This window comes from Sorex araneus, chromosome 5 (assembly GCF_027595985.1).
Source record: "Sorex araneus isolate mSorAra2 chromosome 5, mSorAra2.pri, whole genome shotgun sequence".
Classification (NCBI taxonomy): domain Eukaryota; kingdom Metazoa; phylum Chordata; class Mammalia; order Eulipotyphla; family Soricidae; genus Sorex; species Sorex araneus.
The window spans coordinates 127,777,775-127,799,175 of NC_073306.1; the positions used below are offsets into that span (position 1 = coordinate 127,777,775).

The following is a 21,401-nucleotide window of genomic DNA, read 5'->3' on the forward strand; positions in this document are numbered from 1 at the left end:
TGCCCCTTTTATTTCAAGAATCAGTTTTGTTCCAAATGTTATTTTTGTCTTTCAAGTGCTAATTAATTCAAGAGTCATTTGTTCGGTTTCTGAGGGGGTGGGGGACAGTGTGCCTGATGGGAAACACACACCCGTCATTCCCGCGATGCTGTGAAAAAGTCGTTAGGAGGCTGCAGCAGTGGCAGGCGTGACATTGAATGAGTTCACTTCAGTCTGCTGCGCGTCTTGGAATTCAATTATTCAATTTTGGGGTCACAAGCCTGACTCATTTGGCACTTATTTTTCGATCTTCATCCCTTGCCGTTGTGGTAGTTGTTAAAATCCACAGTTGCCAAGTTTAGTTTTGTGATTCCTAAGAATCTGGCAGCCGGTATCAGGATGGTTAACTCACTGCCCGCCATATTTCAGCACCTCCAAAATAGGGAACTAAATTAGCTTAAGCCAGGCTCAGACATCCTGGACTGGAATTGATCTGTGCATGTGACTGTATGGCCACGCCTGACATAGATACTGCCTGGCTTACATTGGGTAATTAATCTTCTCCTGTGGACTTCAGTCTCCGAGACAGTACAATGAAAGAATTATCAGACTTATTTGTTTTTCTTGTCCCTTTCAGCTGTGGTCGTCCACATGTTTATAAGAAATTGAATAGCTCGTGACTAACGTGTAGTTGGAGGTTCTAGAAGTTAAAATTGGTGAAATTTCATCAAAGTATTTTCTTCTCTGAGTTGTGAAAAGCTTCATTCTTGAAAGTTAAAATAGACCTATCCTTGAAAAATTTAACAGGAAAAGATCCGTGCCATTATTTTTGTATAATCTAATTTTAATTTTTTTTTAGGGGTGGGGCACACCCACCAGTGCTCAGGGCTTGCTTCTGGCTCTGTGCTCAGGGATCGTCCCTGGCGGCTCAGGGGACCTTATGGCGTGCCCGGGATCGAACTCAGGTTGGCTGCAGGCAGGGCAAGGCAAGCACCTTACCTGCGATACTGTCCCTCCGGCGCAACCTTGGGCCACACCCTGCAGTGCTCTGGGTCTGTTCCCGGCTCTGTGGTGAAGGACACCTCCTGGCAGTGCTTGGGGCACCCGATGCAGTGAAATTCTTCCCTCTATGCAAGATTGACCTGCATAGACAAAGAAAAGACTGACATTAAAATAAGAACTTTTTTTTTTTTTCTTTGTGGGTCACACCCGGCGATGCTCAGGGCTTACTCCTGGCTCTGCACTCAGGAATCACTCCTGGCAGTGCTTGGGGGACCCTATGGGATGCTGGGAATTGAACCCGGGTCGGCTGTGTGCAAGGCAAACGCCCTCCGCGCTGTGCTATTCCCCAGCCCCGCTCCCACTTTTTTTTTGCTTTTTGAAAATGAGAACATTTTAAATTTATGTTTAGAACACATTGGTTGGGAGAGTTTTTCCTAAACTTTCTTTGAATTTTTTTTTTTTTTTGCAGGGAGTGGGCACACCTAGCCATTGAGCATTCAGGTAATTCCTGGTGCTGCACTCAGAAATTACTCTGGTAGACCATGGGGACCATATGGAATATCAGGGATTGAACCCAGGTTGGCTGTATGCAAGGCAATAACCCTACCCATTGTACTATCTCTCCGGCCCCAGTTTTTGTTGTTGTTGTTGTTGTTTTCTTGTTGGCTCCTACTTGGCAATGTTCAGGGGTTATCCCTAGCTCTGCACTCAGGAATTATTCCTGGCGGTGCTCAGGGAATGATATGGGATGCTGGAGATTTGAACCCCAGTCAAAGGCATGCAAGGCAAATGCCCTACCTGTTTTACATACCCGGCTCCAGCCCTTTTGATACTTTTTTATGTGACAGTTTTAGAAAAAAGATTTAAGTTTCTTATTTTCCTTCGTTTTTTGTTGGAACCACACCTGGCAATGCTCGGGGCTTGCTCCTGGCTCTGTGCTCAGGGAATCACTCCCGGTGGACTCAGGGACCACCTGTCGTACCAGAGATTGAATCCAGGTCGGCTGTGTGCAAAGCAAGTGCCTTACCCACTATGCTATTCACCTGGCCCCTAAAGTTTCTTTCTTGACTTAGGAAGGTTATTTTATTGGCCTTTAGTCTCTCTCTCTCTCTCTCTCTCTCTCTCTCTCTCTCTCTCTCTCTCTCTCTCTCTCTCTCTCTCTCTCTCTCTCTCTTTTATTAGCAATCACCACACTAACAGCATTATATTAATGTACTGTTAAAAAAAGACAGTGGTTTCTCTTTCATTTACAGTGTTTGATTTGGCCACGTGTCTGTGTATTTCTATACGGTACTTTGCCTAAATCAATCTTTTTTTTCCTGATTATTTTCCACTTAGTAGGCAAGCATACGCATTTTCCTTGCACGACACCATCCTCTTTATCACAGCTAACAGTTTTAAAGTCACTTACTTGTGGTTGCCCAGAGTGCTTTGGGGTATAAATAAGTCTGTGGGCCATATCCTACGAATAAAATGTTCTTTTGTCTTGGTATTTTCTAGGAAAAGCCTTTGGAAGTGCTTGAATGTTTATAAATGTTCAGAGATACCTTTTAGCTCCGTCTGTCTCCTGGAGTGTCTCGGGGCTGATCTCTGCTGTTTATCCCGCCCCACTGGCTCATGTTCTGTGTCTTCGAATGCGCTGTGGTTTTTGGTTGTGTTTTCTAATTTGATTTAACTTGACCCTGACTCCTGTTCCTTTGTCGGTGAGCTTATCTCCATGGGAATGAGCTAATTCTTTAGTGTGTCCTTCTGCTCTCTGTTTTTGGGGCCCCAAGGGGTATTCCTGCCCAGAGCCCTCTCGGGGCCGCGTCAGCCCCAAAGTGGGCTTGCAGGACAGCCAAGGGGATCGCATTTCTAGAAAGCCATCCCTTCCTCCTGCCTCCCCTTGGCAGGTGCCATTTCTAGGCTGCACCCTGGAGCTTGTGGCTCGCCTTTCTTGTTGTTCCTGTCTTTGGGCTGGGAGGCGAGACGTGGCTGGCTGAATAGATAAGTCCTGACTTCTTTGTCCTCATTCTTGCTCCACATCAGTCTTTTTTTTTTTTTCTTTTTGGGCCACATCCGGTGATGCACAGGGGTTCCTCCTGACTCTGCACTCAGGAATTACTCCTGGTGGTGCTCGGGGGACCATATGGGATGCTGGGAATCGAACCCAGGTCATCTGCATGCAAGGCAAATGCCCTACCCACTGTGCTATCCCTCCAGTCCCGCACATCAGTCTTAAAACTAGTCTCTAACAGTACAGAGGTTCAAGTGCTTCCTTGTGTGCACCTGACCCCAGTTCCCTTTCTGGTGCTGCATGTGGACCGTTGAGCACGGCGCCAGGAGCAAACTCCGAGCAGGACTGGGTGTGGCTGCCTGCCTCCAATCCCCGGCAGTTCTCGGCTCAAACACACACACACACACACACACACACACACACACACACACACACACACACACACACACACACACACAGCGCTTGTCTTTGTGGTTTGCTTTTCTTTTCTGCACGGGTCACTCACGTCACTGCAGTCGCCTTTCTTGCTTTTCAATTTGCAGCCTTTCCTGTCTGGTTTTGAGCAGTCAACTGTTGTTGGCGTTTCTGTCTGCTCGGTGGAAGGAAGCAGGCTCAGAGAGGTTATCTGCTCGTGGTCGGACAGCGGGGAGCAGTAGAGAAGGGGATTGCGAGAGCCACAGCCCGTGCTCTTCTCCTTCTCAAACTTCTGATTTGTTTGACATTAATGGGCATTGGAGCCCGAATTTGAAACTCATCAAGGTTCACACTAATGCCAGTGTGTTGGCTTCTGACGAGATTCCGGAGGGTTCTTTCTCGGGGACAAGCACGTGCTATGTGTAAAGGTTATCGTATCCGGGAGGATAGGCATTATTATATTTAACGTACACCAGGCCCTGTGCTTAAGTCTTTGATAGGCGTTTCACATGTTTGAATCATGATGACCAGGCTATGTGGTAAGTATAAACACCCCGTTTGACAACACCAGAAACCAGATTGCAAAGAGATTCAATAATTGCTCACAGTTACAGAGTAATCAAAGCCAAGAGTTGAAGCCAGATGTGTTTCATTTTAAAATGCCAGAGAGTTGGTTCAGCGTTGAGGGCACTTGCCGTGCACGCGGCCGACCTGGGTTCGATCCCTGGGTTCCGCTGTGGTTCCCCGAGCACCACCAGGAGTAATTCCTGAGTGCAGGGCCAAGAGGAACACCAGGTGTGGCTCCGAAAGAGAAAAGCCAAAACCCCAAGTGCTTTCTCCTTCCGTTGTGCTGCTCCCTGGAGAGCCCCTTACTTAGGCCCGAGTTTTGGGGGTCCTGCTGGTAAGTCTCAGCCTCTCCCTTCCGGTGACTGGAGTGGTGGCCGACCCTGCATACTGCATCACTGTAGCACGGTAGCACTGTCATCCTGTTGCTCATCGATTTGCTTGCACGGGCACCAGTAACGTCTCCGTTGTGAGACTTGTTACTGTTTTTGGCATATTGAATACACCACAGGTAGCTTGCCAGACTCTATTGTGCGGGCGAGATACTCTAGGTAGCTTGCTGGGCTCTCCGAGAGGGGCGGAGAATTGAACCCGGGTCGGCCGCGTGCAAGGCAAACGCCCTACCCGCTGTGCTATCGCTCCAGCCCTGCCCCACATACACTCCCAGGACTTCTAGATGCCAGCGGCTGAGAATTTCCAAAGCACAGTTTGGTGGTGACGTTACCTCGGTGTCTTGGTGATGACTCTCCGTCTCGAGCGAAGAAGCAGAGAGCCCCTGGAGGGAGGTTAGAGCTGGCGCAGATTTAGTGGCGTCTGAGCCCTCAGCCGCAGGAGGACACTGCGGCCCACATTACTTTGAGGTTCGGGGTCTGGGGATTTTGGAAAACTTACTTTGTTTAGCTACATCGTGGGTTTTTTGTGCTTTTTCATTCCTGTTTGTTTGTTTGTAATAAGGGCCATAGGAAAACTTGTCTGCCCCTGAGAATGGAACGCTTCCGAAGTGGCGGGAGAGGGTTTGTGTGAGTCACTGTTGCTTTCTCGGCACCAGAAGAGGGCGCTCTGTCACCGGGCATGAGAGGATCTTGTTTCTCTTGTTTCTTTCCCGAAGCCCCTTCCTCCGTAGGTTTAATTCTAGATCGAGACAAGTATTGCTTGACGGATTGACTTTAAAATTTCTTTCAAGAGACCACAACAGCTCAACAGCTGATGCCAATGTCTTTTTTTCTTTAATTTTTTTTTTTTTTTTTTGCTGACTGGGGCTTGCATATTCCTTGTTGTGCATATTCTTTTTTTTTTTTTTTTTTTTTTTTGGTTTTTGGGCCACAACTGGCGATGCACAGGGGTTACTCCTGGCTCTGCACTCAGGAATTACTCTTGGCGGCGCTCAGGGGACCATATGGGATGCTGGGATTCGAACCCGGGTTGGCCGCGTGCAAGGCAAACACCCTACCCGCTGTGCTATCGCTCCAGCCCCCTGTTGTGCGTTTTCCAAGCACACTCAGTGGAGCTGCTTGCTTGGGAGAGCGGTGTGTGTGTGGGACACAGTCGCACTTGCCCTTTGGGGGTCCCTTTCGTTGTACTCGTGCACGTTGGAGTTGTGCTTGCTAAGTGGCACTGTGGTGTCACACGCAGCCCCTCTGGGGGCCTCGCTCCTGGCTGGCATGCTCACACAGCTGTCTTCCCTTGTGGTGTCCTACGGGCTACCCCCTGCATGTGGACGGCACCGAGGGGATGGCCGGGCCTCAGGCTGGATTTCGAGGTGGTCCAGCAGCTCCAAGAGCCGACACGTCCTTCATTCTAACTCATTCCCTTGGGCCTTTTCCCATTAATATTGGTAGATCTATGTGTTCCTGAAAAAAAAAAAGTATATCACAGAGGTTTAGGAAAATGTCAATCATGAGTTCTGCTACTTTGGTTTCTGTTTGCTTGTATTTTTGGCGGGGAGGGGTGGTACTCAGGAACTGCTCCTGGCTCTGCACTCAGGAATCACTTCTGGCGGTACTCCTGGGACCAGATAGGATGCCGGGGATTGAACCCGGGTCGGTTCATCGTGTGGAAGGCAAATGCCCTCCCCTGCTGGGGTGATGCTGGGGGCTCCTGCCAGCCCTGTGTGTGACGGTCACCCTGGGGGTGCTCTGGGGCCGTGGTGCTGGTCTGAACTGGGGTGGCCACATGCAAGGCAGATACCGTAACTTCCTCCCTCCCTCCCACCCTCGCTCGGATCCCCCCCCCCATGACACCCCCAGCAGTGCTCAGGGGACTCCAGGGCTGCACCCGGTTCAGGGGCCCTTGTGGTGCCAGAGAGCACACTGGATTCCGGCTTATGCAGAGCCTGTGCCTTATGCCGGTGCTGTCTCTTTAGCCATGACACGTCGTGCTCAAAGCAGTGTATCGACCCCGAATCCCATTGCCAGTGCTGAGAAATTTATCGGCTGTCTTGTATACGATCTATTAAGTTATCTATAAATTTTTGCTGTGTCTTAATGTGTTGAAAATCTCATCCTCAGTCAAACATCTTTCAGAAATATTCTTTCGCTGCCACTGGTGTTGTACCTGGCAGTGCAGAGGGCCGGACCCAGACCTCGCACCAGCCGGGTGTCGGCCACACCCCGGCCCCCAGTACCTTTTTATTTTCATTTTTCACTTTTATTTATTTATTTTTATTTTATAAAGTAGTTCACAATATTTGATTACATTTAATATCCAAACACCAATCCCAACCACCAGTGCGCCTTCCACCACCATATTTCGGATGCTTCCATCCCAAGTCCCAACCCTGCCCCAAAACAGAACTGAAATAATATATTTTGAATTGTTTGTTATGAAAAAACCGCTGAAAATGCTACAAAAAAGTTTCCTTAGAGGAAAGAGTATCAAGATTGTTGCATTCCACCCAGGGGCCATTAAGCCCTTCATGAACGTGTTGTTAAAAGTTGAGCCTTGTGTGCATGTGTAAATGTGTATATATATATATATATATATATATATGTATATATATATATATATATATACATTTTCTTTTGTAAAAAAAAATATTTCCCTCTAAGGTTGGTTGCCTCCTTTGAAGCCCATCAGTGCGGTGCGGTGCTCTTGGAGCAGGGTGGTGTGTGGTGTGGAGGTCCAGGGACCGGGTCCCTCGTGGGTGAGGCTCAGCCCAGGCGTGTGGAGAGCGGCCGTGAGCAGGGTGGCGGTTACGTTCTGGAGGTTTTCGGCGGCCGGGGCTGGGTCCCATGGGTCGGGGAGGGGTCTCACCCCCCCCCCGGGGGGCCCCAAATGAAACAGCCCGGCACGGGGTCCAGCGGCATGGTCTTTTGTTGCTTAAAAGGCAGAGAATTCCTACCACACTCTACTTGAGCACTGTCAAATAGAACATGCAGATTTAGAACTGCTTGAGGACTTACAGTTACGTATCAGAAGTACATGGAGAATCAGGCTTTTAAGACCATATTAAAGTAATTTTGGTAAGTAAAGCATGCTGTTATACTTTAGTACTTTGCATAAATGTGAGGCATATTTGAAAGCAGAGATTAGTCTTTTCAGAGGCAGAAGTAATAAAAAATAATCTTGGAATAACTTGAGTTTGATTCGTACAAATTTATAGTTTAGCAGTTAACTAGTGACAGGCCCAGGGAGGGACATTGAAAATTATATGTATTCCGTTTACTGAAGATTTGACACGCTAGTTCCCCCTGCCAAGGCTCACCGACTCCCGATGTCATGGTTTCTTTCCTTTTCTTTCTTTCTTTTATTTTTTTCTTCTTGGGGCACACCCGGTGGTACTTGGGTTACTCCTGGCTCTGCACTCAGGAATGACTCTGGCGGTGCTCCCAGGACCGTATGGGATGCTGGGGATTGAGGCTGGTTTGGCTGCATGCAAGGCAAACGCCCTCCCTGCTGTGTAATTGCTCTGACCCGGCATGGTTTTCTCACATTCCCCAAAGCTGCACAGCAACTGGTTCCTCTTCCTCGTCTCAGGCTCCCGAGGTCAAAGGGAGTTGCGAAACCTTGGCCTGGTGCTTTGCAGAATTGTTGTCCACTGACTCGAGCCTTCCTTGTGAAGTAAGGGGAGCGAGTGGATGATTTAGAGCTTGCATTGAATTCATCAATTTCTCATTTCTGGTTCGCATTCATTTCAGTGAAATAAAACTTGAAAGCTCTGGGGCATAATTAATTAAGTGAGGACAACTCTGAGACCTGGTATAAGTTAGTTACTGTGATAGTATCATGGGGTGAAAAAAATCATATATTTCAAGTTTCCCAGAAATCCTGCGTCTCCTGAAGGCCCCTTTTGTTTGGTGTGAGGGGCCGCGTGTCCCAACCCACGTCCGGGCTTGTGTTGAAATGATTTTATTTCACCTCGCCCATCAGACACTAATTTTAGAACAGCCTGCGATGGAAATTCTTGACTCCTGGCCCGTTTTCTCTCCACCTGCAGTTACTGGGAGGGGATTATCCAACATTGCCTCCCTTGTCTGCTATCAGAGCTCGGGCTCCGACTCAGGTTTCAGCGTTTCGGAGGAGGGCGCACACCAGGTGAAAGTACTGCAGGTATTTCCGCTTTCCTGACCACAGTAGCCTCTCTGTGCAGCAGCCTCCGGCCACAGTAGCCTTTTGCTCCCCTCAGGATGCCAGGCTCTGCCGCCAGAGAACCTTCCGCACCCGTGTGTCTTCCCCGTGCCTTGCGAGGGAGCTTCCTGGGGCCAGGGCAGTTGTACAGCGGGGAGGGCATCCGCCTTGCACACGGCCGACCCGGGTTTGATCCGGCACCCCCTATGGTTCCCCTGAGCACCCACAGGAGTAACCCCTGAGCATCGCTGGGTGTCACCCCCAAACAAACAAACACCCCCCCAAAATTTCAGAGGGCATCTGTCATTACGCAGACCAGAGCTCAAACTCCCGCTGTTTGGTTTACAATCATCTCTCTGCATGAAGAGAAGAGGAAAGAACTCAGAAAGGAGGGACAGTAATTTGGGGAATCAGTCTTTGGTTTGAGACTTGGGTCGGAGTCCTAGAGACTGAGTCAGCCTGAGAAAGTTATTTCTTCCTGTGCACCTCAGTTTCCTGGTCTGAGAAAATCGGGGCTTAAGCATTCCTATTTTGTAGGGATGTCAGGGTGCCGGACAGTTATTTATTATATAATATGACATCTACATGGTCAAAAATCAGTAGGTCGTGTTATAATATTAATATAAGTAGTTGAGATTTTTCATGTATGACAGTAGCTTTTTCATTGTACATAAAAACTCCTTCAGTGAGGGGTCCAGAGAGAGAATAGGGGGTTTTAGGTGTTTGTCTTGCAGCTGAGCCAGGAGTGATGTCAGAGAACAGCTACATATGACCCCCAAATACACTCACACTCTCTCTCTCTCTCTCTCTCTCTCTCTCTCTCTCTCTCTCTCTCTCTCTCTCTCTCACTTCCTTCAACCAGCACTACTTTTTTGCGCCCTAATTATTTCTTAGGCTTTTTGTGCTTTCAGTTCTTCCTGTTGAATATTAATGGTGTCTTCTAAGTGCCACCTTTATATCTAAGACCTGGCATGAAAGTTGTTTATCTAAAGAAAGGCTGCTTGCCAGCTTCAGTATTATTTTAAAAAAATGTGCCGAGAGAAAGAGGGGGTAGGGGGAGAGAGACAGAGACAGAGAGACAGAGAGAGACAGAGATCCGCATTCAGATTCCATGCCAATTGGCGGCAGACGCTGAGACTGCTGTGGGTCAGAACACAAGTTGGGGGATTTCAAGCAGGCTAGACTTTGGGTCTGCATGGACTTTCCTTTGTAGCCTTTCAACTCTTAGCTGAATTCTTTGGAATTTTTTTTCTACCGACTCGCGTGTTTTCCAACTCTGGAAAGTTCATCACTATTTATCTCTATCTTAGTTGAGATTTACGATCGAGGTCAGGCTCCTGGGTCAGCTTTTCTCACAGTTGCACAGGATCATTCAGAGGAATCCCGTTAGAGCGGAGATTTGAGTGTTTGTGCAGTCTTTCTAATTGTGTCCAGATGTGGGGCCTGGTTTTATCTTGGAAACCATTTACATTCTTGATTCTTTTGGGGCAAGCCAAGAAGCATAGACTCTCGGTGCCTGAAAATTCATTCAGGACACTCTGCCAGACCTCATATGAGGCCACAAAAGTGCCAGATTTTCTTATATCTTGAGTGAACGGCGCACGGCCTGTGTTTCTGGGAAGATAGAGGGTGCCCTCTGATCGTTGGATGGCAAAAGGAGAGCCAAGAGTCGCGTGGGGAAAATATATTTTCCAAGAAGGGCAGTTGCCCACTAGTGACGGAAACAAAGGGAGGCGAGTCCCACAGAACGGGACCTCGGGTCTGATGGATGCCCCAGAGGCAGAGAAATCAGTGTTGACCCCGTAGGCGGATGTGTTCGTTGGCTGCTTTAAGCGGTTTTGATTCTACAGAGGAATGCATTTCTCTGATGTTCTAAACTGTTTGGACTTGCTGATTTTGTTTAGCCAAAACAACCCCCCAACCCCCCTCCACACACACACACACACACACACACACACACACACACACACACGCACCCCACCACGGACAAACAAGCAAGCGGGCAACAAGACACGGAGATGCGGGGGCTGGAGAGACAGCTTGACGCTGTGGCCGAGCTAACGGCCGAGCACGTTCTCTGTGTGCAGGGGGCCTGGGTTTGCTCCCCGTCACTGCACACCACTGGGACTCACCTCTGAGCACAGAGGCAGGAGTAGCCCCCAAGCACTGCCAAACATGGACCCCCAAACCAAAAAGCAAAACTGAACAAGAAAAGTAGGCCGTTCTCTTAGGCTTGTATTTGTAAAAGATCAGCTTGCGGTCAGTGTGCAAAAAGAGACATCCAGGGGCTGGAGTGGTAGTGCAGCGGGCAGGACACTTGCCTTGCATGTGGCTGACCCCCGGTTTGGTCCTTGGCATTCCTACGGTCCCCTGTACGTAGGCAGGAGAGATTCCTGAGTGCAGAGCCAGGGGTGGCCCCCAAACCAGCCAACCCCCGCTCTCCCCCACCCCAGCCCCGAGCAGAAGTACAGTGGGTAAGGCCTTTGCCTTGGATGCACCCCTTGGATCCACAGATGGCCCCCCTGAGCCCCACCAGGAGTGATCCCTGAGCACAGAGTCAGGCGTAAGCCCCGAGTTGAGCGTAGCTGGGTGTGGCTCCCCACCAACAAAACTTCTTAATGCCGAGCAGGAAGTAACTGTTAAGCAATCTGTGTTTGTTACTGTGGCCGCTGCAGAAACCGAGGAAGACTCCCTGGCAATGAGGAATCCGTAGGCGTTCCTTGTTGTTACCTCCCACTGGTGGATCGCCGACTGCTCTGCTTCCCGACATGAACGGAGTGGTACCCTGCGTGCTCCCCACAGGGCTCTGTGATGTTCGTCGAAGTCAGTTGAGGAAATGGGCTGTGGGCTTGCCTGTGGCTGAGCCACGTTCCGTCCCCCACATCCCGTATGTCCCCTTTGCAGAGCCAAGAGTGAGCCCTCACACAGGGCTGGGCAGACCCAGTGCTGGGTGGCGGCTGCGGGAGGATACAGGCGAAGGGTTTGTGAGAAGGGAAGCGAGGGCTTGGATACACAGAAACCCCGGGCAGAATATTTCAACCGGGCGCAAAGTTGGCAAGGTAGAAATAGACACTGAATATTAAGTGTGGCTGGGAGGCTAGTGGGGAGTCCCTCGTCTCCCCTAGGAAGAAGTATGAGCTTTCATGCTGTCGGTAGCAGGGTAGCAGAAAGACATTTTTATCCCGACAGTGGTCTTACAAAGGGGCTTTTTGTGAGTGAGTCAGTTGGACCCTGGGGAGTTAGAAGAGACGAGAAAAAGGAGGCCAAGGAGGAAATTGTTGCCATAACTGAAGTGTGGGTCACCGTCACCTGCGTACCGTTCGACTCACTCCCCTCCCCCCCGCCTCCTCTCTTCCCCTTCCTCTGTCCTAGTCCTGGTTGTGGTGTGCCAGGGATCACACACTTGTTTGTGGGATTTGCGGCTGGATGGCGTGCCAGGGATCACAGGCTGCACTTGGTGCCAGGGCTGGATTTTGTGGCCCCTACAGGTAGGCAGGTACACCTTACCCCCGAGCTGCATCACAGCCGCCCTTCTTACCTCTGGGTGGTGTGGCCTCAGTGGCCCGTTAGTAACCCTTTGAGGTTTGGGTCGAACCTCTTTTTTTTTTTTTTTGCTTTTTGGGTCACACCCAGGGATGCACAGGGATCACTCCTGGCTCTGCACTCAGGAATTACCCCTGGCAGTGCTCAGGGGACCCTATGGCATGCTGGGAGTCTAACCCGGGTAGGCCGCGTGCAAGGCAAACGCCCTCCCCACTGTGCTATCGCTCCAGCCCCCTTGGGTCGAACCTCTTATAATGGCTCCGTAGCAGCTCCCTGGTTGAAGAACAGAGCACCGCGCCCAGCAATCAAGGCAATTCCAACACTGGTTAGCTGGACGGGTTACTTCCTGTTGGACGTGAGGGAGTCTTCCAGCCCAGGGTCCTTGCTAGTCACAGTGGTGTCAGAGAACAGTCAAAGGGTTATGTACGGTCACACACACAAACCTGGATACTCACTTGGATAACTTCATTAATACATGGAAAGCACTTAAGTGCCCAGTAACAACATCAGAAACCACACGCCCATAGTGAATGTTAGATTTAAAAAAAAAAAAAGAAACAAGTTCATGCCAGAAGAAAACATTTGAGGGATTACTCTTTTTTTTTTCCCCTTACAAATATTCAGGCCTAAAACGAAGTTGGAAACTCTGTCCAGGTGTCTAGCTTAAACAAAATTAATCGCTGTGGAGATACAGAGTTGTTACTGTAGACATTAAGGAGAGGGTCTGTCACTGTGGTGTAGCTTGAAAATAAAGTTTAAGTAGAAGGGCATGAAGTTTAAGGTAATAGGTGGATGGGCTTCAGTCTTCGATCAAGCGTCTTCCCAGGTATCATTACTTTGACCTTCTGTCATGACTCACAGGAGCCCAGAAATAAAAGTGACCAGTAAAGACAGAAAAAGTCCTTACTCTCTTTAGAAGAAATGATCTGTTGGTATCAGATCCACATAGCACACAGTTCACTCACGGCAGCTGATCAATTTTATGATTTTTCAGTATTTGCAGAGTTGTGCAACCGTCGCCACAGTCTGATTTTATTTGGGGTGGGTGGTGGGGGGCGGGGTCAATGCTGGGAAGGCAAATGTTTTGTGACTAAGCTACATCCCTGGCCGTAAAATTTTATTTTATTGAGAAATAATCTACACAAAATCCATCACTGAAAAGTTACAGTCCTGTCGCTTTCTGAGATATGTACCCGCAGGATTGCACAACCGTAGGCACTGTGGTGCCCCACACGTTTCATCTCCTCCCAAAGAGTCCACAGTTCTGTGTGCGGGCGTTTCTCCAAGCCCGCTCCCGAGCGCCCCAGGCCGGGAAGCCATTTCTCTGCTTTCTGCCCCCATGACTCTGCCTCTTCTGGAAATGTATAAAAGGACCAAACGGGACCCTCTGTATCTGGCTTATTTCCCTGAGAATGTTTCGAAGGCTCATCTGTGGTGTAACATGCCTGTACCATTCCTTTTTTGTGGCCAAATAATGTTCTTTGGTAGAGATACACAAAATTTCGTTTAGCCATGGCCTAATCATAGACATTTTGGTTACTGATCCCCCCCCAAAAGGAAATCGCATCTCCATTAGCACTCACTTGCCATTCCTCTCACTTTCACTAACTCTCTATTCTTAAACCACCACTGATTTATTTTCTGTGTATAGATTTGCCTCTTCTGCACATTTCCTATAAATCAAGTTTAAAATGTGTGACACCTTTCACTTAACAGTGTTTCCAGTGCTCTTTTGTGCAGTACCGTACATGGAATTTCATTTTTTTAAAGTTCCTAATGTTTCTGTGCACCTCCTTTTATCTGTTAATTAATTGGTAGGCTCCTGGGTTGTGGATCCTTCTGATTTTATCTGTTTTTTCTTTTTTTTTTTCCAAAGAAAAAAGCAGAAGCTTTCATGGTCGCCTGTGAATTCACCCCTTTGTCTCTGTGCTTAGACAGATCAGCCATTTATTTAACTTGCCAGATGCTGATTACAAAGAAAAAGGAGCCAGTCCATGTAGAAGTTCATGCGTGTCCTGCATCAGATAAAAGAACAGAGCAAGGCGGGCCGTTTTCAAAGCTTGACGTCTGTGCTCTGCCCATTCTCCCAGTGGCTTTAGGTTTCTGGCATTACCATTCAGTCCAGTGTCTTCATTTCCTGGGATAGATCTGAAAAAAATACTCCCCTGACTTTGAGACAATAAGCCCACCCGCCGGCTGGAGCCCCAGGGAGGACCTCTCGCTTTTGATCAGCTCGGAATGCGAGGCTTTGGCTCAGGGTGCTGACAGGCTGTTGTCCTTGGTCATCTCGCCCAGGGGCGCCGAAAGAAGCCGTCAAGATAAGGTTACTGGGAAAATTCCATCTCCTGGCCTGCGACACTCAGCGGCAGTTCTGACGTGGCCAGAATTTTCCTTTTGATTTTTGAGCATTTGCAACATGAGACGTAGCTCATCAGAGTTAAAACCCGCTAGTCCTAGGGTTCAAATTCTGTCCTGGTAGCTGCCTCCTCACAGTACGATTTAGTGGGTGCTTAATCATACAAGGCAGGTTTCTCACCTGACAGTGGATATAATTGTACCCATTTGAAAATATGGGAGATTGGGGCTGGAGTGATAGCACAGTGGGTAGGGCATTTGCCTTGCACGTGGCCGACCCGGGTTTGATTCCCAGCATCCCATAGGGTCCCCCAAGCACGGCCAGGGGTAATTCCTGAGTGCAGAGCCAGGAATGACCCCTGAGCATTGCTGGGTGTGACCCAAAAAGCAAAAAAAAAAAAAGAAGAAAAGATGGGAGATTAAGGTTGCTGTACCTGGATCTCGCATCTGGTAGATGCCCGTGCGTGCAGGAAGTTCTCCCACCTTCATGATGTGGTTTGCGCTGTACCGGCAGGTGAAAGAGCACCTTGTGAAAGCCTGGAGCTCAGGGAGGGTTTTCAGTTGATAAGTAGTGGCTGAATTTGAATCTGAATTCCCGAAGAACCGAGCTGCTGCTTGTGTACTGTGTGAGTGAGCGAGAAGCAGTGTCTGGAGTGATTCTGTATCAGTCAGTTTTTGCTGCTTGACGACCAGTTCCCAACCTTGGCAGTCAGCTGGTGTGGTACGCACTAGGGCTGGTGGAATTCCTAAGGTTCTCGGCTCACGTCTGTTGCCACATGGAATTTTGTCATCTCAAAAGCTACTTACGTCATAGTAGGACATTTGCTTTGATCTCAGTGGTCGAAGCAAGTAACGATAGCCGGGTGCGGAGTCCTGGTGGGAGCTGACTGCGGTGGGCCAGGACACGAGGGCTCCAGGCCGAGAGTGGCTGGGACTGGTTAATGACAGTCAAGTTGGTGGGTGACTATTACCAGTCTACAAAATTAGACTGAAAATAGGCATCTTAATTGAATTACGGTGTTATTAAGGAAATGCCGGTCACAGGAATCCTGTTTCCCCCTCTGTATAGATTTAATCCATTGGATCATCCCTTAACCCTGCCAGGAGCGATCCCTGAGCACAGAGCCAGGAGTAAGTCCTGAGTACCACTAGATGTGGCCTTAAAACCAACCCCCCCCCACCCAACAAAAATACCCAAACAAACAGAAAAACTGGACACACACACACACAAAAGGGAAAACATCATCATAACCTTACTATCAAAAACAAATCCTAATAAATCTTGTTACATCTCTTCCATTCTCTCTTTCCTCTATGCCGGCCACTGTCTCTGTCTTGTCTGTCAGTCTGTCTCTCCTCTCTACATAGAGTTTTATAGAGTTGGTATCTGCTGTTTGGGGCCAGAGAGATAGTACAGTGAGCAGGTGGGACGGCTGGGATTTGATGTGACCTGTGGCCCCCTGAGCACAGAGCCAGGAGTCAACCCTAGGTGTTGCCAGAGTTGACTCCCAAGCAAAAAAGATCAGACTCCATGGATACTATTGCCGTCTTTTTCCTTCTGCTTTTTTTCATGCAGTTTATAAATAGCATTTTAATTTATTTTTCGGGTTTGCTCAGGGGGTCCTGTGGTGTCGGGGTGGACCAGGTGGTGCAAGCGGGGGTATAATTTCTCTGGCACAAGTAGTATTTTTAAAGTTATATGTTATTTCATGGAGCAGCTGGGTTGGGAATCCACTTATATTTTCTTTTTCACGTTTATTTTTCTCATTAGTTCACTTAAATTGTAAGATCGTCAGAGGAAAGGACCCTAATATCCTCTTTCCCTACCGCAGTGCCTATAGAGCACGTTGTGTATGTAGATAAGGAATGGATGTTTGTGCTTCTCGGTTTTTACCCTGTTATCAGAACTGTTTGTTATCAGAGACTCGGAAAGCAGTGCTTGCCTGCCCCCGGACTGGGAAACGGGACCTCGGGGAAAGGTTTGCTTGTCATTTTATGTGAGAAGTATTTTGAGTGAGCATTTGTGCATTTCCCTGCAGCTTCTGTTAGATTCTCGAAGGAGTCCTTAGCTAATGCAGAGAACCACTCCCCCAGATTCTGAAGATAGATCTATTTAATATACTTACTTGAAGTCAAATACTGTATTTCACATTTTTTTTTTTCCCAATCCTGTTGGTTTTCAGGAAGGGATGAGACGATGCAGCCTGCGAGACCGTCTTTCCTGGACTATTTTGAGCAAAAAGAAAAGGAGAATCAGGTCAACAGCTTCGGTCAGAGTGTGCCTGGCCCCCTGAAAAACTCTTCGGACTGGAAAGTGCCCCAGGACGGCGACTATGAGTTTGTAAGTAACTGTGTGCCGGGGAAAGTGATTAGGACGATCACACATGGTGCTGGCGTGTCCCTGGCAGTGCCAGGGCATGTTCCCACGCAGGGCCAGTGTCCACTCACTGCTGTCGGTGACACACCAGAGGCGACTTGCCACCGTCAAGACTCCTCTGTTCACGCGCCAGTTTTCTTTTTGTTGGATTTGAAGTCACTCATTTCAGCTGTTGAAGGAACCATTCAATCATCAGATGAAGACTTGCCTTCTAGTAGTTTCTCCGGGGTTGTGGTTTTATGTTTAGGGATTGGTCTGGAGGCAGCTAATGCTGTTGCATTGTGACTTTGTTGGTTCTGACCCTAATTTGCAGCTCTTGGATCGGATTAATTCTGATTTTTTTTTCTTTCTTTCTTTTTTTTTTGGTCAAAGGAGGAATGTTAAGTTGTTCCACAGTTTCTTCTGTAAACTTGGGTGTGTTTTTCCTTTCTCGGCTGTGGAACATTCTCCCTCAACCACAGACACTTGTTAATGCTCAGAGATTTAATGAGTAGGAGGCTGTAAAATAAAATTTGGAAAAAGAAAGTCAGCGAAGGAGTCTGCAGTCCTTTCCAGACTGTTTTTAGAAGAGGATTTTCTCCTGAGGAGTGTTCTCCTTTTTGTTCTCCTTTGAGGGGAGATGGCGGGCACGCGCAGCCGTGCCCAGACACTGAGCGTTGGGCACTGTGGTCTGATTCTGAGGGAAAGGGCCTCACTTAGTGTATTTGCCCAGCAGCCAAGAGAGGGTCGGCCTGGCCAGCACTGTGGGTGGGGGCAGCGGAGGTGAGGACTGTGGGGCTTTTTGTCTAATAATGAGACTTTGACTCTAAGTGAGAAGAAATATCAGCCAGGTGTGACTTGATTTTACTTTTCTTAACTGTTTCTAGTTGCTCTATAACTTTTTTTTTTTTTTTGGGAGGGGGTCACACCCGGCGATGCTCAGAGGTTACTCCTGGCTCTGCACTCAGGAATTACTCCTGCCATTGCTCGGGGGACCATATGGGATGCCAGGGATTGAACCCGGGTCACCCGCGTGCAAGGCAAATGCCCTCCCCGCTGTGCTGTCACTCTGGCCTCTCTAGTTGCTCTGTAAATACAGAAGAGGAGGACTGAGTTTTCAGGGCTCAGGTGCACTGTTACTGCCCGTGCAAAGGAAGCTGATGTCGGCGCGTCAACTGCCCGTTCCTGTTCCTGGTCGTCAGCGTTTCTCTCTCAGGCTGGCTTCAGCCCCAAACCCTTCATCACATCATGCTCCCAGGCTGCACCATTCGCCAGCCTAGACTCAGGAGATACACATGATTGCCTCTATTCTTTAGCCTTTCTAAGGACAGATTTTCTCAGTTTCTTTTTTTTTTTAAATATTATAGAAGTTAACTATAATATATATAATAATTCTGTAATTACTATTCTAGAAGTAATCCTAAAGCTCCTATCATTTGAAGCTATTCGTTATTTTTGGACCCGTAATCCAACATCTGAAGAAATTTCTTCTCTTTGCCATCGTCTTCCCATACTGCGATCTGGAGTAGAGGATTTGTCCATGAGGCCAGCTGTTCCGCAGAGGAGTTTCCTCCCTGGGACATGGACGGCGGCAGGAGGGAGTGGGTCTCTGAGCTCAGGAGCAGAGAGGCAGATTACCCGATTCCTGTATCTCCTGGCCTGACACTTTCCTGTAAACCAGAGGGTATAAATGGGTAACATTCGGCCCAGAGCCCTCTTTATGTCTTCTGTCCTGTTTAAATTTTTTTCAAACGAATGGTCTTTAACAGATTGAAAACGATTGCAGATTGCAGAGGGCCAGATAGATAGTATAGTGGGTAGCACACTTGCCTTGTGCGCCGTTGACCCAGGTTTGATCCCTGGCACCCCATATGGTCCCCAGACCCCACCAGGAGTGACCCCTGAGTATAGTCGGGTGTCACCCAAAACAAAAATAAAGGGAGAGAGGAAGGAAAGAAGGGAGGGAAGGCGGGAGGGAGGGAAAGGCAAGGAAAGTGACTGCATAGAATGCTGGAATTCATCTTGTCTCGCCAGCGGTAGATCCACATCATTGATCATGGGCAGAGCTGGGTGGCAGCCGCCGTCTCCGGGTATGAAGTCGAAGCTTCCCTGGGTCGGCCTGCCGTGTGCATCTGCATTCGTGGTCTCACTCTTCTTAGGATCCTCTGGTACTGAGCCCCTGGCCCCGAGTCATTCGTACGTGTCCGCATTGGGCCCTGCTCCCCTCATCACGACACGCAAAGCTTTCCCTGTCTTTCCCCCTGGAATTTCCGGGGCGAGGTCGGGGGGACACGACATGCTGATGGCCCCAGCACACGCTTTACACGAGGAGGCTCGGGACCATTCACACGGCCCCGAGTACCCCAGGAGCGACCCTCCCAAGCCGAGCACTGCCAGAGGTGCTCCAGAGTCAAGTGAACAAAGAAACTCATCATTTTGGGGCCTTTCCAGAGCGTTAAGGGAATTAACTTCGTTGCTCCTGGGTTGGTAAGCACGGGGGGCTGGGGGATGGGGCCCTTCTGGAAAGGCCCCTGGGCCCCTCGGCCTTCCCAGCTCCTGCCCTCCGAGTCTCTTCCTGCTGGCTATTCCTGGGGCTAATTCTTAGGTAATATTCCAAGAAGCAAGTCGGATTAATAAATATTAGTCACTTTACTGCATTTTATAAATGTATAAAACATCCTTCATTTTAAAATGGGCAAATCTCTTTCTTGAGATCTTGGAACTAAGCAATGAAAGAAAAGCAAAGTGTGGTGTGCAGAAACCCGCTTTACTACCCAAAGTCCCAGAAAGCAAATGAAAACTATTTTTAATGCCTTAACAGCCTTACTACACAGTTCTCGATCTTTTCCAAAGCTGGCACTTGAAGTAAGAGCGCCAAATGGTTGGTTCATATACAAGGATTGAGATGCAGTCCGTTGACCTGAAACCAATGTACCTTAATTTAAAAATAAAGTAAATTTTGAGCCAGAGTGATACAAGCGGGTAGGGCACTTGCTTTGCACGTGGCTGGCCCAGGCTTGATACCCGGGACCCCGTAAGGTGCCCTGAGCCCTGCCAGGGGTGATCTCTGGGTGCAGAGCCGGGAGTAAACTTTGAGCATTGCCGGGTGTGACCCCAAAACCAAATAAAATCAAAACAAGATATTTTTTATTTGAAAAAAGGAAGTTTGAAATGACGGGAACTCCCCCATCCCCCCCGAAGCCTGTGTCCTTTCTTGAACGTGTATCTGTCTCTTCTCCCTCCCCTTGAGTCTCTCTCAATCCTTTCAACAAAAACTATTTTCAGTTCCTCTTGAAAAGAGATAGCAAGCATTTTCAAAGTATTTACCTCAGGAGGCTGGGGACCCCCCAGCTCCAGTGGTGGGGTGCAGGCAGGCGTGTTGGAGGCCCCGAGTTTGACCCCCCTCGCCCCACCCCTCCCTGCCCGTCCTCCCGGGATGCCGAGGGCGGTGGGACTCTCCGCAGCACTGCGGGGGGGAACCCTATAAACACGGAAGGACTTACCTCACTCGCTTTCTGAGTACAACTTGACCTTGGGAAAAGTTTCCTAGACACCTAAAGGTCTTCCAAAATAAAGCCGAGACGAGCTCTGCTCTGAGGGCTCTCTCAGAGACACCTGGTCTCACCCCTTCCTAGAGCAGCGCCGATGCAGTTATGTGCGGTATGTAAAAGCAAGCAGCCGTTCCTATGGTCAGGTTCCTCACTGGCAGTGTCAGACTCTAGCCAAAGCGTGTTAGAAATGCACTTTTTTTTTTCCCGGCTTTTTGGGTCTCACTCGGCAATGCACAGGGGCTCTGCACTCAGGAATTACCCCTGGCAGTGCTCAGGAGACCATATGGGATGCTGGGAATCGAACCCGAGTTGGCCGCGTGCAAGGCAAATGCCCTACCCACTGTGCTATCGCTCCAGCCCCCAGAAATGCACTTTTAAGGCCCCACACAGATAGCTAGTGACAGTGCCCAGTAATTATCTGAACCTTTGCCTCATGGGCTCTGGCCCTCTGCATTCTGATCTAAAAGGCTTTTGGAAGGGTCGGAGTGATAGTACGGCAGGAAGGGCGTTTGCCTTGCATGTGGTCGACCCGGGTTCAATCCCCGGCATCCCATAGGGTCCCCTGAGCACTACCAGGAGGAATTCCTGAGTGCACAGCCAGGAGGAACTCCCGAGCATTGCTGGGTAGTGGCCCCCCGAAAACAAACAACAACAACAAAAAAGATTTTTCTGAGTCTTTTACATTTGTTAAACATTTTTCTTTCCTTCCCATTAGGTAACTCTAGAAAGTCAGGGGTAACAGGATAAAGTATGTAGATGTATTTTGTCAATGCATAATTTAAAATGTTCTTACTTTCCATTTGTGTCTCCCATATTCAATGGAGGCATGAAAGAAGGAAAATATACTTTCATTTGGGGGAGAAGGCAGTTGGGCCACACCCCAAATCGCGCAGGGACTCTTCACACAGTGCTCAGGACTCATCCTCAGTGCTGCTTGGGGTCGACACGTGGTGACAGGGATTCCAACCCGGTGCAGCTCCGAGCAGGGCAAGCACCTTGTCCCCGAACCATCTCTCTGGCCCCGGAAAATGTGTATTTTTATGTGACATCTGGCAAAGAAAGAGATAAATACTTC

The 21,401-nt window shown here is 48.8% G+C and overlaps 1 protein-coding gene across 1 annotated transcript in view; it reads left to right on the top strand.

Annotated features, from left to right (window-relative positions):
- Positions 1-21,401, top strand: part of STK4 (serine/threonine kinase 4) — a 93,588-nt gene that overhangs the window by 33,593 nt on the left and 38,594 nt on the right. The window contains exon 10 of the mRNA XM_055139329.1: positions 16,603-16,760. Coding sequence (XP_054995304.1) covers positions 16,603-16,760 — 158 coding nt within the window. The remainder of the gene's footprint in view (positions 1-16,602; positions 16,761-21,401) is intronic.